Here is an 18,185-nt window from a genome sequence, read left to right on the forward strand (position 1 = left end):
CTGGAGGTCCTATCCTGATTATCCTTATCAATTGTGATGAGAATTGGATTTTTCTCCCACTTTGTTAACCTCTAACTATGAAGGTAAGTTAAGTGGATGAATTAATTCTTGAAGAATTCCAATTTTCAATCAACAATGAGTTTGATAATTCAAGAGTTACCAATTATTTAACCAAATCCAAAAGGGGAAATATCTAAATTAAATTAAAAGCATTCATGTAAATAAAGCAATCAAACTACGTCTAAACATAAATTCAAGTCATAACATGGAAAGATTCATAAGCCAATTGGACAACATATCTAATACAAGCATTGAAGCATCTAAAAGTAAAAAAGAGAAATATAAAGTAAAAAGAATGTTGAACTTGGGATTTAGAGGCACTCCTAAAAATAAGAGAAATCCTAAATCCTAATCCTAAGAGAGAGGAGAGAACCTCTCTCTCTAAAAACTACATCTACTCCTAAAATTGTGAATGTGAAAGCCCCTTATGAATGGATGCATTCCCCCACTTTATAGCCTCTAATCTGTGTTTTTTGGGCCGCAAACTGGGTCAAAAACAGTCCAGAATTCGCTGGTTTCGAATTTTGCCACGCTGGTTTTTCGTCACTGCGACGCGGCCACATGGATCACGCGATCGCGTCACCTAGCGTCAGGGAAACTATAGCATATTATATATCAAATCGAAGCCCCGGACGTTAGCTTTCCAACGCAACTGGAACCGCGTCGTTTGGACCTTTGTAGCTCAGGTTATAGCCGTTTGAGTGCAAAGAGGTCAGGCTAGACAGCTTAGCAGTTTCTCCAACTTCTTGTATTCCTTCCATTTTTGCATGCTTCCTTTCCATCCTCTGAGCCATTCCTGCCCTGTAATCTCTGAAATCACTTAACACACATATCAAGACATCTAATGGTAATAAGAGAGGATTAAATATATCAAAATTAAGACCAAAGAAGCATGTTTTCAATCATAGCACAAAATCAGGAAGGAGAATGTAAACTCATGCAAATAGTATGAATAAGTGGGTAAGGAGTTGATAAAAATCACTCAAATGAGCACAAGATAAACCATGAAATAGAGGTTTATCAGTGTTTAATTAAGGTTGTCTCCCTCCAGAAGTTCAGTTTTTTACTCATTGGAGCTCAAGCTTTGGTTGTCATCAAGGTATCTCCGATTCAATTTTTTTTATTAATCGAGGTTTGTTTAATTTTAATGAAAGTCTCTGTCTTTTCAATATTTCTCTGTTTATGGTGTTGGATTGATGTTCTGGAATTAGGATTTTAAGTCACATTTTCCAGTTGTATGCTGTGGCTAGGTTTGGTGCATTGAAATTAAAACGTTATACTGGACTCTTAAACAATTGGCTTAGGTTAAGTAGCCTTAGTTCCGGTGATTATAGCTGCTACTAAGTAGCTTAGGTTAGCTTCCTGTAGTTGCTTTCTTTGGTTCTATTTATTCACATTTTTTGTCAGCATACTTGATTTTGGTAGGGGTAAAATTATGTCCACATACGAGCATGATGTTAAGACTGATTCTGATAATGATTTGGGTGATTTTGATTATGAATCGAATGCACACGATGATGTTGAAGATGATGATGTTGATTCGTTGGATTCTACTAGCAAGAGTGAACAAGATTGTAGTGTAAAAAGAATAGCAATTTTAATGGTTGAGAATATTTGGAACCTGGAGTTTAGGACAGAGGATGAGGCTTGCCAATTTTATAATGCTTATGCTTGTTGGCATGGCTTTGTAATGAGGAAGGATGACGTCGTGAAGGATAAGGAAGGTAAAATTATTTGCAGGCAACTTGTTTGCAATAAAGAGGGCTGGAGGAATATGATGTATCTTGATCTGGATAATAGATCAAGGGAGGCAAGGTCACTCATGGAAACCAAGTGTCCAGCTCGTCTTAAGATCAAGGTTGACTACGGCTGTGGTAGATGGAAGGTATCATGTTTTGTGGAATCTCACAACCATGATTTGACCCCCCCCCAATTTACGCATCTTGTTCCAGCCAATCGTCGTCTCACTGTTACTGATAAAGTCCAAGTGAAAAATCTTCATAATTTTGGTGTCAAGACGTGCCATATTATGGGATATATTGCATTCCAGAAGGGTAGATATCGTCATGCTGGCTTCACACGCAAAGATTTGTACAACCATATTGATGGTTATCATAGATCAAAAGTAAAAAACGAGGATGCCAATGCAGCAATAAACTATTTGATTGGAAAATTGAACAACGATCCGCTGTTCTTTGGGAAGTATACGTTCACTAGTGACCAAAGGCTCGAGCATATATTTTGGGCAGACGGGCAATCAATTGTCGACTATCACTGGTTTGGAGATATTATTGCCTTTGATTCAACGTACAAGAAGAATAAATACAGCAAACCTTTGGTCATTTTCTCCGGATGCAATCATCATGGGCAGACAGTTATTTTCGGCTCCGGTCTACTATCAGATGAAACGACAGACATGTATAAGTGGTTGTTGGAAATGTTTGTTGAAGCGATGGGTGGGAATCATCCTAAAGCAGTTATAATCGATGAAGACTGATGTAAAAAATTATTCGTTGGTCTAGGATTTCTCAATAAAAAAGAACTTCATTGTAATCTAGTCTAAACTAACAATTAATCCTCACATCAAAGTTTTAATTTGGTTGTCACAAGTACAAACCGCAATAAAAATAAACCGAAGTATTTAAACCTCGGGTTGTCTCACAAGGAATTGCAATGAAGTGCTCTGTTATTGGCTATGAAGGAACAAGGGGGTTTGATTTGTTGATTGACAAGAAAAGTAAATAACAAGAAAGTAAATGATAATTAACTAATAAAGGAAAGGAAAAGAACTCTTGGCTAAGACATAGAAATTGAGATCACCATCCTTGTCTATAAACCATATATTGACAATTATGAGGAACCAAACCCATCAAGTCTACTTTTATGCTTGAAGTATGTCAAATAGGCTTGATCAACATCAACCATAAGTCCCAACCTAGCCATTAATTAGCTTAATAGTAGGTTGGTGTCAATGGACATCAAATTGATCAACAAGGGACCCAAATCACCAATCCAATTAGACCCAATGACTCAAGGTCACTTAATTCCCTTAGCCTAGGCCAAGAGTGGAGAAAACTACTCTATAACTAGTGAAAATATTTTATCAAACACCTAGAGTGCAATAAAAGTAAACATCACAAAATACAAGAATTAATAAAAGCCATAACTAACATAATCAAGAAATACACAATAGCAACTAAGATAAACATAAAAAGACATGGAAACATAAAATTGCATTAAAAGAGAATAAAATCCAACAAGGGTTCATGAAGGTAAAAATGGCAACATAAAGTAATTAACAAGAAAAACTAAGAAGATTAAGACAATAGAATAATAAAATATAAAGAGAGTTGAACTAAAAACAAGAATTAAAACTTGGATCTAAGGAAATTTGACCTAAACTATCCTAAATTCTAGAGAGAAGAGAGAGATTCTCTCTCTAGAATTCTAACCTAAAACATGATGAAAAACTAAACTATGACTACTTCCCCCATTCTCCTTCAATTCTTGGGTTCAAAAGTATCATAGATGAGTTGGATTTGGCCTTCCTTGAGCTCAAAAATCGCTCTCAGCATATTGTCTTTAATGAGGTCACGTGCCGCTTGTCATGCGCACGCTTCGCCTTGACGATTTCCCGTCAGTCACGTGTGCACGTCGCTTTGAATCTTCCAAATCCTTATTTTCCATGAATTCTCCATCTTGCATGCCTTTCTCTTCATTCCTTTGATCCATTCCTTGCCTTTTAACCCTGAAATCACTAACAAACATATCAAGGCATCGAGTGGAATCAAAGTGGATTAAATTTAACCAATTAAAGGCCTAAAAAGCATGCTTTTAACCATTAAGCACAATTAGGAGAATTTCATGAAACCATCCTTTTTCATTGAATAAATGTGAGATAAGTTGATAAAATCCTCTAAATTCAATATAAGATAAACCACAAAATTGGGGTTTATCAGAGACCTTGTCATGCGAGATGCAATCAAGAATGTTCTTCCTGATGTGACCCATCGGTTATGCGGGTGGCATCTTCAGCGAAATGCATGTGAAAATATAAAGAATCCTAATTTCCTACGGGATTTTAAGGATCTTATATACTACTACAACGACTGCAGAGATTTTGATCGAAGATGGGTAGCCATTTTGGATAAGCACAACCTTGTTAGGAATACGTGGATGGAAAAGACTTACAAAACTCGTGCGATGTGGTCCTATTGTTTCTTACGGGATAAGTTTTTCAGGTACATAAGGACGACGTCACAATGTGAATGTATAAACTCTCTCATCAGATTTTACGTTAATCGCACGAATACTCTCATCAACTTTATGCATAACCTAGATAAAGCCTTAAAGGAGTATAGAAACAATGAATTAATAGCTGACTTTAAGTCTCAGTACTCTGAGCCAGTGATGATTACTTTATTGGAGGTATATGAAAGATCTGCATCATGTTATTTCACTCGCAACATTTTTAAGGAAATTCGTAATGAGATCCAGAGGGTAGGGGCTTTGAATATCAAGGTATTAAGCATGGTCTTGGACAAGGTTGAGTTCAGTGTAACTGCTCTCGGAGACCTGGCCAAAGAATCAAAGATCGACGGGTGGAAGTCAATAGAAGTAAAAATCTGTTCTTGTGCTCGTGCAAGCTGTTTGAATCACGCGGCATTCCCTGTAGTCACATTTTCTATGCCATGAAGTTCGAAAACCTCCTTGAGTTTCCAGAGTCTTTGATCTACAAAAGGTGGACTAAGAATGCAAAGAATGATTTTATTAGCACAATAACGCCTGTGAATGATGACATTGAAAAGGTCTTAAAGTTTCGAGTTGGTGCATTGGCATCCAATTGCAACAAGTTGTGTGATATTGCTTGTAAGAACGTTGCTAACTTTCATGTGAACATCTATATTAGGTCTTCTTATTGGACATCTATGTGGTTGTTTTCTGGATAGCTTATTGCTTTCTTGTAATAATTTATGCTTTTGGTTATGTCTTTTTTTTAAAGCTTTAAATCGATTTGTTGAATTGAGTTTATCTTATTCCACTTGGTATTTATGTTTTCCGTTGGTTTAACCTACTTTTAACTAAATTTTAAGTTTATATAACAAATTATTTTTATCTAATTCTATGAATCCTTTAGTGTTTTTCAACTAAAAGTGATTTATAATAGTGTTATCCTAACCACCTTACTATATAGATCGCGAAACTTTTATCTACTTAACACAGACATATTTGTTATCAAACTCAACTTTTCCACAAACAACTTACGGAACTAATCTACTAACAGAATAAATTGCTGCAATTATCAGACATATCCATGAATGGATATGTAAAAATTACCTGAATCAAAGGTGTCATTATCTCCAAGGGTCAGGGGAAACACGTAGCATATGCTTGGGCTTAAATTTCCAAATGACGTACTGCTTCCTTAGATTCGGGCCACTGTCTGAAGAAACTTGTCTTGAAGATTATTTTTTGGAGCTGGCCCACTTGACTTGGACGGTGACCTGCACTTTAAAAATAAAAATTTTTTCGGGTTAGTTCAAGGAGCCCAAATCTAGCCACAACATACAGACATTATTTCCTTAATTAAACTAACACTGGGAGAAAAATATGGAACCAATTTCTCTCCTATCCTACACCAGATGACGATTTATACACACAATCGATATAATTTACCTTAGTGTGCAACAAAAATCGACCTTTACCTTATTATGCAACAAAATAATAAACAGGCATTTAACTAAGTACTTGAGATAAGTAAAAACTGAACTTACATGATGGCCACAGGTCCCATGCCAACCATTGTAGGAACCACAACTGTGTTGAAGGATAACCCAACCTAACCTTTATATAGTCAGGCCTGCAATAACTCACACATTCATTGAATATTACTAGATCGGAAAGAAAAATAAATGTTGTGAAGTTTGGTGATATACTAGATTAATGAAGACCATAGTCGGGTGTCAATTATCTATTATGGTGGCTAGATGATTACTGTCAGGGGAGTCACATAGAAATTTGTAAATTTTGTCAATTTTTTATGCCTGCGACTCTTACAGACTTTCCAACCATTGAATTATAACATGATTGCAATGTTAAGTTTTCATGTCAGGAGATTGAAATTTATTATTCCTAGTATTTGGACAAGTTACTCCAAGATAAGAGCAATTTTATGCTATTTAAATTATGGACGAACTAGTATAACTAACTCACAAGTCACAATCGTAGACCATATCATGTACATGGATCTATATGTAGAATAAGAACACATCAGTATATACATAATAAAATTCCAACACTGAGTTTTCGTCAATGAAAGTTTATTTCAGGAAACTTCAACACCAGTTTTTTTATCTTTCTTTTCTCTCAGTTTTGCATTTACATTATAGAAGAAAAAATCACAGACTATCATAGATAACTAATTTGCCTCAGACTATCTCCAAAAAAATAATCATCAATGATATTTCGTCACCCTGCAGCAATTTAATAACAATGTCATACTGTAGTCTTCGACAAACAGAACAAACATGAAAGTTAATGTTAAGTTATTGAACCTTCTAGAGGTGTTGTGCTTCTGGTTTTCTTCTTTTCATCCGTCGTTGATGACGAAACCTCCTTCTCTCTTGCAGCTGCTTCTCTCTTCATTTTCTTCAACTCTACTTCCATGGCTTCCATCAGTCCATCACCTTTCATTGTAAGCATCTGAAACAAACAACATCTAAAATCCTTAGTTCAATATCAGAAGGATGCTTATGTGACAAGGCATTAATTAATAGCTATCAACACTACCTTAATTTCTTCATGTTTGGCTTGCAAGTTACTGTCTTCAACTTCACAAGACTTCCTCAGATTCACGACTTCTTTTTGAAGCTTATCATACAAAAAACCTGAGACCACTTCTTGAGTGCCAAAATCATTCGAATTACTTGCGTTACTTGATAATTGCTCTAAGCCCTTGCCACGACAGTTAATGCTTTTTCTCTTCTCTAGCTTTACTATTCTTTCCTCTAGATTAGCCATCATGTTCTCCAATTCTTTTTTTCCCAAATGTTCTTCATCATCATTCGGCTTGTTGTCACCCAATGCCCTTGTTAGCTCCACGCCTCTGAGTCTTACAATATGGTCATCAACCCACACAAAGAATTTGTAATGTGGTTGTTTCACCTAAATCGAATTAAACACAATGAATATATGTTGGTACAAAATACTCCTATTCAATCTAATCCACATATATCACTGTGATTAATCCCTAAACTCAAATTCTCAAAAAATCCTTTCTAATTTTTAAACTAATTTTGATATCAGATCAGGTTCGATGTCAAATCATTTTAAAATCAATTTATTTATCTAATTAGATTTATTTTCAATAAATAAACTTTTTTCCAAACCTTAATCATTTTTCAAAATTAACCAGCTCCAATATTAAATCATCTACAAGATCAACCCAATTCAACATCAAACAACTTACAAAATCAAATCATTTTTCATATCCAATTCTAAGGACATTCCCAACATTCCAAAATCACATCCACAACAACTTGACCTAAGAAAAATCAACAAAATCCAAGGTTTAAACCTCCAATCCAATAAATCACAATTTAACCCAATTTTAGCATAAACTTAGTACGCATACATGAAGAATTACGATCTTACCTTTAATAATGGGCATCCAAAAAATAGCCTATTCAAGTTGGTATTTGTCTTCGACATGTAAAAGATGGCATATTTTTTGCAGAAGAATCTTGGGGACACACCATCTTTCACATTCCCAGGTTGCAGCGAATTTAGGGTTGCATATCCAACTTTGAGTTCGTGCTGTCCGCCGTCTCCACCTCTGCTTCGCCTCGTGCTTGAGCAACATGCATCACTGGCCATCAATCTATTAACACCACCATGAAGAACTATGATCAACTACTGTATTCGAAATTGAACTAGTCTTCTTTCACGAACAGTGATTACAGAAAGTGAGTAATAGAACAAATAACACAAAGTTGGAAGTGAAATTCGAAAAAATACAAACGCATGAGCTAGAAGAAGAAGTAGTAGGCCTTACAAGGTTATTTGGAGAGCGTTTCACAGTCGGGTGGCCAGATCCTAGCCGGAGAGTAAATAAGTTAGGGTATTCGAGGGAATCGAAAAAACTTAACCCTGCAGGTGAGTCACCGAAAAATACAAACGCATGAGCTAGAAGAAGAAGTAGTAGGTAGGGTCTTTGAGGGATTTGGAGAAGAGGAACACTGACGGTGAGTCACCAAAGAATACAAATGCATGAGATAGAAGAAGAAACAGTGGGCCTTCCAAGGAGGGTTTTGCTTCGACGAATTCACCCCTAATTTTTTTAATTTTGAAACATTTGGTAAAAAATAACTATTTGCACATTGTACCCATTCATATTGGAGTACATATACGTTAGGTGGTATAATGTAAATAACATAGAATACAATGCAGTTTGAAAACATTTAATGAATCAATTAATGAACTTTTAAAATTTTATTTGATCAACGGCTGTGATGATGACACCCAATCAAGGGTAAATAACCCTTACAATTCTATAGGGTTTGGAAGAAATCACCTTATTTATGTGAGTGTTTTATTTTTTGGACATGACATTGACTGGGTGACCCGACCCACACCAAGAGAAGAGAACCGAGTACAACCCAATTCACAAACAACCCATCTGTGCTGAACCCACGCCATAGCTGTTGCATCGCCTAAAGAATTGTGCCTACGATAAAGCTGCTGTGCAAATTGATCTGAGCAAGGCGAGCACATAGAGACATGGATAAAATGATGGCCCGAGTTAGGCAAGAGGCATCAATAAAAAATCAGACGGCGTTGCAGTTCTCTCATCGGCGGTAGTTTCACGGTATCCTCGGTTGGGCGTTAGCTTGAAGACAAGGAGATGGAGATTTGGTCGCAAGGTACACTGCTCTTCGATTCTTAGAATTGGAGTGAGGTGGCGGTGGCTTTCGTTGGCCGGAGTAGAGCCTCCCCCAGCAGTGACAGTGATTGGAGAACCTATGGCAGATCAGCCTCTTTCTTCAACCTCAACTGCGATTTGTGCAATGGAGCTTAGATGAGAGGAAAACACTACTGCATGCCTATCTTTGGTCCATAGCTGCGTCGTTGGAACGTTGGTGGTATTGCTGCTGCTACCTATTGGCGGTGACTCCCCCGATTGGAGATACCAATGTTGGGGAAAGAATCGGTTGTGGATGATTCATTTGTGTATTACTGGTAGTATCGTCCCTGTTTGGCAAGGCTCCATAGTTCCTAGCCTCCCTTCGTCATCTCTGATGGGCCACGACAACACTATCTTTCCGATGGCATCTATATTATCAAATTACACTCACACTCCTCATGTATTATCAATTTCCATAAATAGACATACATTAAAAAAAAACTTTTTTACTATACTTTGTATCATTAAGGCACTTTCCCCTCTTATACGCAATATATATTTTTTTTATTTTTTACGGTATTTTTTAGTCCGACAAGTTAAGACTAATTCGCCGCAGTACTAAGCTCCATTTAAGAGTTTGTCGTTGGCTAGTAGGTTGTTGCATGCACAAAGTGAAATTTGAATCCCCGACACTTGCTTAAGCGAATTAATGAGCTAACCACTGGACCAATCCAACTTGATTTCTTAAACGCAATACTATATATTTCAAACTACCATTCTACATGTCAAGATTGTATTAGATAATAAAAAAAATAGTCATTCTTAGGCATCAATATCTTGGCCACCAGAGACTTGGCCTCCTTTTTTTTTCATAATGTTATTGTTAGCTTAAGTTAATTTTAGGGTTTTTTACTTAAATAAAATAAACCAATATTAAAATTATTGGATTCCCCTAAATCAAATTTTGAAACGTGAATATCCTCTTTCTAATATTATATAAATCGTTCCAGAGTCATGAGAATTATATAATATGTTAACCATGCCACCCAGAAATGATTTTTGCATGGATGATCAAGGGGAATAGAGAGTAAATCGTTGTAGGGCACACAGGGTTATAGGTAACGCATAAATCGTCCCACCCTATAAAGATTCACGTGATTTTGAGATAAAACACAAAGGCTGGGCACGATTAACGTGTTAAAGCAAACCCTTTCAAGCCTGGCACGATTTATGTATAATAGGGTACTTTTATTTATAGAATTTTTTTTGTCATTTTTTTATTTGGCTTTTGTATAAATTTTAATTATTATTTCTATTAAAAAACAAAATTAAATAAAAAAAGAATACTAAAAAATTATAATAAAAAAATACTAAATTTTAATACATAAATTTAAGTTTTTTTAAATATCAAAGGGTGTTAAAAAATATAATTTTACATAATATAAATTTATGTGTTTTTGAGTAACATCAATTTAAGTTTTATAAAATTTTTAGTATAAAATTTAAATAGATATAATTTAAATTAAAATATTATAAATAAAAGTACCTTATTATACATAAATCGTGACAGGTTTAGAGAGAATTTGCTTTAACACGTTAATCGTGCCAAGCCTGTATGTTTTAGCTCAAAATCACGTAAATCTTTGTAGGGTGGGACGATTTATGCTTTACCTATAACCTGGTTAACATATTATATAATCCTGATGCTCCTGAAACGATTTATATAATAATAGAAAAAATATATTTACGTCTCAAAATTTGATTTAGGAGAATCCAATAATTTTGGTATTGATTTATTTTATTTAAGTAAAAAACCCTTAATTTTGGGTTGAATTTCCTACAAACTTTTTCGTTTTTTGATTTTTGGCAATTATCTGTCACACGGTTGTTCAAGTCGTTATCTCCTCTACCCTACAATAACTCGTTTTGATTAGAACTGATTTAGAAGTTCTAAGTTGGAATTTAGTGATATGTGTCCCCACTCCTGAAGACTTCCAAAAGTCTTGCTTTGCTAATTTATACAAAACACTTTCGAAGTAATTTCCTTTCCTTTATTAATTTAGGAAAAGTATAGGGTACCAACATGGTATCTGCCAACTTCTACCAACTCTTATTTATAATTGTGTTTCATGGAAGTGTGTTTGTGGATGTGTCTAATAATTAATATATTTTAAATATATATATAAAGAGACACATCTAGAAAATATATCTATAAAGACACTTCTATTAAACACAGCTATAAAAAAGACATTTTTATTAGACACATCCACAAACACACTTTCATAAAACACAATTATAAATAAAAATTGGCAAAAGTTGTGCTAACGTAGCGGAACCGATTAATTTATTAACATGAATGAATGAATTATATGCACTAGGCATATGCATATAACGGACGTAGGCAATATTGGATCATAAACAATAAAACAAACTTTTATTATTATCATGACAGGTGCTAATGTTGCAGCGGCAACAACGGCGCTCCTTCTTCTCATCACGACCATTTCCTCCTCATCGCAAGACCCACGTCATAATCAGATACCACTTGGCTCAGCTCTTTACCCAACTACTCAGCCCACTTCATGGCTTTCCCCTTCCGGCCTCTTTGCATTTGGCTTTTACCAGCAGCAGCAGGCCAATAATAATGGCGGTTTTGCCCTTGGGATTTGGTTGGTTGGCAGAAACGGAAGCAAAAACACAGTGGTATGGACTGCAACAACCAGTGATGATCCGCCGCTCACTCCGAATGCAAGACTCGAACTAACCAAACAAGGTAAACTTGTTCTTGAAACACAAGAGAGTAATAATCTTATTGCTAATACCAGTGAAACTGCTTACTCTGCCTCCATGCTTGATTCTGGAAACTTAATTCTCTACCACCAGAATTCCACCATCATATGGCAGAGTTTTGACCACCCAACTGACACAATCCTAGGGGGCCAGTCTCTACCATATGAAGCTCAACTGCTGTCTGGTTATAGCTCGTCATCAAGAAAACGATTTATTCTCGCCATGCAGTCTGATGGGAATCTTGTTCTGTATCCTGGAGACACGGCGAACACACCCATCGATGCGTATTGGGCATCTGGAACTTTCAACCCTCCCGGTCTCAAGTATCATCTTTACCTTGATGCCAACGATAGCTCTCTGCTCATCAAGGACAACACTTCAAGCATCCAAAGGGTTCTCTATTCTGGTTCATCTTTGCCGGGAAGAGGAAGCAAAATATATCGTGCTACACTGGATACTGATGGATTCTTCCGGTTGAATGCGCATGATATCAACAATGCCAACCTCTACACTCTCTCGGGATGGCCACAAGGCAACAATTCTTGTTTGGTAAAGGGTATCTGTGGCCACAACAGCATCTGCAAATTCGATGCCAGGAAGCCACACTGCACTTGTCTTCCTGGATACGACTATATTGATCCCAACCAACACAGTCTTGGTTGTAGAAGAAACATTTCCCAACCAAACTGCGCTGGAAAAGATTACATGGTCCCTATGCAAAATTTGGTGTGGGCCAATCGTCCTTATTACGCCGCGGCCAAGAAGTTGCAGAAAGAGGAATGCGCATCCTCTTGTTTGGTGGATTGCAAGTGCTGGGCTGCTCTTTATACCAACGGGCTCTGCATCAGGCAAGAGCCCCCTCTCAGGTATGCTAGATTCACGGTGCAAGACGAACAACCCTCCTCCGCGTTCTTGAAGGTCGGAAACATGAAGCTCAATGCTCCTATGCCTGTGCCTGATCAACCACCTCAAAAGAGTAGTACTAGTGACAAAGCAATTCTGCGTATTGTTCTTGTTACCTCCATTTTCACTCTGATTTTCTGCTCAACTATTGGGATATCTTGCCATTTGATGTCGAAGATTCGAGTTCTCAAGTACAAGAGGCTCTTGGAGATTAGGGACTTGGGGCTGAATGAGGAAGTGGCTTTGAGGAGATTTTCATACAGTGAGCTCAAGAGAGCAACCAACGGTTTCAAACAAGAATTGGGAAAGGGCTCTTTTGGAGCAGTGTACAAAGGGGTTTTATACAAGGAGGGAAGAAGTAGGAGACTCATTGCGGTGAAGAGACTTGAGAAGTTGGTTGAAGATGGAGAAAGAGAGTTCCAAGCAGAGGTGAGAGCCATTGGAAAAACACACCACAGGAACCTTGTTCGCTTGCTTGGCTTCTGTGCCGAGGGTCCCAAAAGGCTTCTGGTCTATGAATACATGAGTAATGGTTCCCTTGGGAAGCTTCTCTTTGGCGATGAAAGGCTTCCAGATTGGGATGAAAGAGTCAGAATAGCTCTGGATATTGCAAGAGGGATCCTCTATCTGCATGAAGAATGTGAGGCACCCATCATTCACTGCGACATAAAGCCTCAAAATATCTTGATGGATGAGTTCTGGACTGCCAAAATATCTGATTTCGGGCTAGCAAAGCTTCTCATGCCGGATCAAACAAGAACCTTCACAGGAGTTAGAGGGACAAGAGGGTACTTGGCCCCTGAATGGAACAAGAACACACCAATAACAGTGAAGGCTGATATCTACAGCTATGGGATAGTGCTTCTTGAGACAGTGTGTTGCAGGAGAAACCTTGATGTTAATGTGTCAGAGCCAAATGAGATTCTTCTGTCTGGTTGGGCCTATAAGTGCTTTGTTGCTGGAGAGGTGCACAAGCTAGTTCATCGGGAAGAAGTGGATAAGAATGTTGTGGAAAATATGGTGAAGGTGGCACTGTGGTGTATCCAAGATGAACCTGTTCTCCGGCCTTCAATGAAGAGTGTGGTGCTCATGCTTGAAGGGGTTACTGATGTGCCAGTTCCTCCTTGCCCAACTTCTAATTCCATGTGACAAAAAAATGTCATTGTTGCTGTCTTCCCTGAGTTGATTTCATATATATATTTTTGTGCATTGTTTCTGTATTAATTTACTTTCAAGTTCTTATTGTAAAACCCGTGCCCTGAGCATTAAGTACAGGTGAAATAAGGCAGCAGGCTGGAGCTGTAAGAACTATTGATTTATGTCTTAGTTTGCTTCTTGTTTGAATAAATTTAGATTCTAACGAGGCAAAAACTAACCAGTATGCATGACTAAAACTAGAATAGAACATACCTCGAAACTCAAAAGAAAGGCAACTTCAACTTAATTAATATTAAGAAAGTATGGGGAGTCAATGGTTTTAGTGTAGAATGTGTACAATGAACTTAAAAAAAGGTATTTTAAAAATTAAAAATCAGATTTTTAATTAATTATTTAATATCAGATTTTGAAATTTAAAAAAGTAGGATTAATAGTTAAATTCAAAAAAGTAGGATTAATAGTTAAATTCCTTACATCCAAATTTTAACAGAATCGTCACCCTCCATCTGCTACCTACACCCACTCTGCGCCTCATAGTCCCCTTCTCTCCTCATAGTTGGCGGCAACCATTCGACGACCAGGTAACCCAAATCTCAGCTTCGTCGTGCCCCTTCCGAAGCAGCGCCATCCCTCTTTCGCGGTCAGCAACGTGCCGCCGCGCGCCTCACCGCGAATATAACCATTTTCTTCCCCTCATGTAATCGCGCCACCGACGCTGCCGTAGACTCCAACCGATGCCGTTATAGGTTTCCGCATACGCCGCCAAAAGCTCAATGACGCCGCTATTTGAATTAAGGTGTGAGTATGGTAGATGTAACGTACGCGTGTTTGAAGACAATATCAAATCAAACACTCAATTGCTTACTTTTGATTCTTACTTATGTCTCCTGGTCTGTTCAAGTTTTTTTTTTGTTTCTCCATTTTTATGTTTATATCAAATCATAAGATTCATGTGTCAAATGATACATTTTTCTTTTTTTTAATAAAAAATAAATTGTTGGATGATCATAGTTATTTCTTCTGTTTTTTCATCTTCTTCTTCTATTTTAATGGTCAATTTAAGATGGCCATTTTAGTAGTATGCAGATGGTTATTTTAATTTTTATGTAGATGATTATTTTGATTGGATTGGGTTTAGTTATATATATAATTAAAATATGTTAGATGTTCAATTCATTAGGTATGGGGATGATTATTTTTATCCTTAAGTGGATAGTTATTTTTACTAAGGGTGAGTGGCGTGCGGCAAGCCAAGCAGCGACAGTGAAATGTGATGATTATTGATGAAGGTGGGGTGGCCGCCGATTGAAAAAGAAGAGAGTATTAGAGTGAAACTGTAACACTCCCAGATTTTTTAAAATTAAATAAAAGAAATTTGGCCGAAGCCATTTGGCAAGAAAGGAAACATAATGAAACAAAACGTGGCTTCAAATTCAAACAGAGGTAATGCCTAAAATAGTTCCTAAAATTTTCAACTCGTTTTAAATTAGTCTTCTACTTTATAAAATGACCAAATAAATTTTTCACTCTCAGAATCGTAAATCTCCGTTAATCCAAAAGTTACTAGACGTTTTAACGGCGCTGAGGTGTACAGTTAAATGCCAAGTTGACACTTAACTGCACACTGATGTGAACAGACAATGAATTCAACTCAAATTGGTGTTTCAAATTTGATTAAAATGTCCAAATTGATCCAATTTTCACTTATAAAATCCTAACTCACCCAAATGTTTATCTTTTTTCTTCTTGTTCATCTTTGTTCTTTATCTCCACTTATCTCCTCTTCGTTGTTGTTGTTCTAGCCATAACAAATTTCACACATCAAATCATAAGCAACAAAACACAAAAGAAAGAAGAAAGCAAATTAAACAAAAATAAAAATATTAAAACAGTTTTCTAATTTCTATTTTTGTGTGATTCGAACTATTCTGAACTTTCAAGTTTCTTCCCATACATACACCACCTTTGTAAGCAAGAAATAACCTCAAAGAAAGGAAAATCGAACCTTGAAAATAAGCTAATAATTAATAAAAGCAAATCAAATGCACCTTATTCCAATCAACGCAATAATGGATTCAAAAGTAGTATCACCCTTTGGTTGATCCTAACCACCATCGTACTCTACATTCCATATTCTTCCAATCTTCTCCTCTTCAACAACAATGACCAATAAGATTGCCCCCATTACGACCACCACCACCGCCACTAGACTCGACGATATCGCAATACAACAAATCCTCCAAATTAGTACTGACAACAACACATCCATAACCACATCAACTGAAGAAGAAGAAGCTTCCAATGAGAATAAAAAAAAACAACAACAACACAAAGCTTCCAATGACAAAAAAATGAAGATGAAGAAGAAGCGATTACGTCGTCAGAAGAAGAAGTGGAAAATAACTACCCTGTGGTGGTTCGGTTAACCCCAGAACAAACAGCACAAGCAACTCAAATAGAATTGAAGCACACTATTTTTGGGATTGTCGCATAATCGAACTTGTGGGAACAAAGAAAAAAAATACATCAAGGTATGATGGAGACCAAAAGAAACTAGAGGTATTGTTTGGTTGGATCAGAAAGTAACAACAACAAAAAACGAAAGGTTACCAGAGATTGAATCTCCTTTAGATTAGTGCCAAGATAAAAAACATCAATAAGAATGAGAGGAGTGGAGACGAAGAATAAAGATGAACATTTGGGAGTTGGGATTTTATAAGTAAAAATTGGATCAATTTGGGCATTTTAATCAAATTTGGAACGCCAATTTGAGTTGAATTCATTATGTGTCCACATTAGCGTGCAGTTAAGGGGAATGGATCCTCTCAATTGTTAAAAAAAATTGAGAGTGTAAAGTGTGATCTTTAACCCTTCATTGCTCTCTCTCTCACATATTTATTCTTGGTCCCACTTATAAAATCAATGGTAGGAGATCACACTTCACTCCCTCAATTGTAAAAAAAAATTGAGAGGAACTATTCCCGCAGTTAAGTGCCTATACCTCAGTGCCGTTAAAATGTCTAGTAACTTTTGGATTAATGAGGATTCACAATTTTGAGAGTGAAAGACTTATTTGATCATTTTAAAAAATAAGGGACTAATCAGAAGCAAGTTAAAAATTTTATGGACCATTTTAAACATTACTTCAATTCAAATATGTATATATATACATAATGTAAAACTATGACACCAATATACATTTAATTATCATATTAATCATCATTCTCTTTGCTTCATCACCGAATTGAACTTGAGGAATAAAAGAGAGAGAAAGAGAGAAACCAAAGCTTCTTCGACCTTTTGATTTCGATTTTTTGTGATCCGTAACTCCAATAAAACATCTAATCCGATAAAAGTGTTCATATCCTCCTCTACTATACGTTGGCATCACTTTTGTTCGGAAAAAGTTGACGGTGACATATTTCTTCTTCTCCTTAAGTTCTGCCAATTGGAGTTTTAGGAGGCATAAACGATTCCTGACGTTTTCTTCTTCAGCGGCTCGGTAAGAAAGCTTCTCTGGAGCTTCTATTGTTTTGATTTCGTACGGAGGTAGGGTTTGGTAATTTTATAATAATTAAATATGAATTTAATAAATAAATGTTGATTTTGTTGATTATTATTTGAGTTTGAATGAGTTTATGTTGAATTATTATTGTTGCTTGTAATTTGTTGGTTTGGCTATGAAGAACAGTTCAGCTGTGGTTATTTTAATGATATGGGACTATTGTGATATGGTATTTAGAGGAAATTGATGAGATTTGGTGGTTGAAAGATTACATTAAAAGTTGAGAAAAATCGGTAACTAAAAGATTCGAAAACGGATTAAAGTACAAGTAATATTTTGAAAGAAAATGACTAAGGGTTTCGGTTTTGGTACAAGAGGAAGATTAGTATTTAAAATTTATTTTTAAAGGGTAACATTATATTTATATATAAAAAGGTTTAGAAGTAAGTAACGCCTGAACTTTTGGTACGCTCATGAGATGCTAAAAGTTAGGGTGTTACAGAAATGCTTTACTAAATTAGGATTCAGATGGTTATTTTTTTGAAATAACTAACTGGATTTTTTAAAAAATTTAAAATTGAAAAATTTGAAATTTGAAATTTGATGTGAAATAAATGAATGAGAGTTTTTGAATTTAAGTAATCTGTAAAGTGATTTTTATTATTTATCTCTATTGGACTAAATAATCAACCCATTGTGTACATTATCAAGATTTTTTATTAGTTTCTTAGCGGAATTCAATAATATTTTACTTGTTCAAGTTTAATAAAGAGTCGGTAATAGCTGGATTTTTTTAAAGTATGTCACAAGAATACAATTCGTAGAAATATTATACCACACTAAGGTGAGACCACGGTGAGACCACGC

The 18,185-nt window shown here is 36.1% G+C and overlaps 3 protein-coding genes across 3 annotated transcripts; all 3 read left to right on the forward strand.

The window, feature by feature from the left end:
- On the forward strand, positions 1,496-2,557 carry LOC110269451 (protein FAR1-RELATED SEQUENCE 5-like). The gene has a single exon (XM_021117279.1). It carries the CDS (start codon positions 1,496-1,498, stop codon positions 2,555-2,557), a length of 1,062 nt encoding a protein of 353 aa, XP_020972938.1.
- On the forward strand, positions 4,030-4,755 carry LOC110269452 (protein FAR1-RELATED SEQUENCE 5-like). The gene has a single exon (XM_021117280.1). It carries the CDS (start codon positions 4,030-4,032, stop codon positions 4,753-4,755), a length of 726 nt encoding a protein of 241 aa, XP_020972939.1.
- On the forward strand, positions 11,357-14,020 carry LOC107630433 (G-type lectin S-receptor-like serine/threonine-protein kinase LECRK1). The gene has a single exon (XM_016333553.2). It carries the CDS (start codon positions 11,408-11,410, stop codon positions 13,802-13,804), a length of 2,397 nt encoding a protein of 798 aa, XP_016189039.1. The 5' UTR covers positions 11,357-11,407; the 3' UTR covers positions 13,805-14,020.

The sequence above is a fragment of the Arachis ipaensis genome, chromosome B03 (assembly GCF_000816755.2).
Source record: "Arachis ipaensis cultivar K30076 chromosome B03, Araip1.1, whole genome shotgun sequence".
Lineage (NCBI taxonomy): Eukaryota > Viridiplantae > Streptophyta > Magnoliopsida > Fabales > Fabaceae > Arachis > Arachis ipaensis.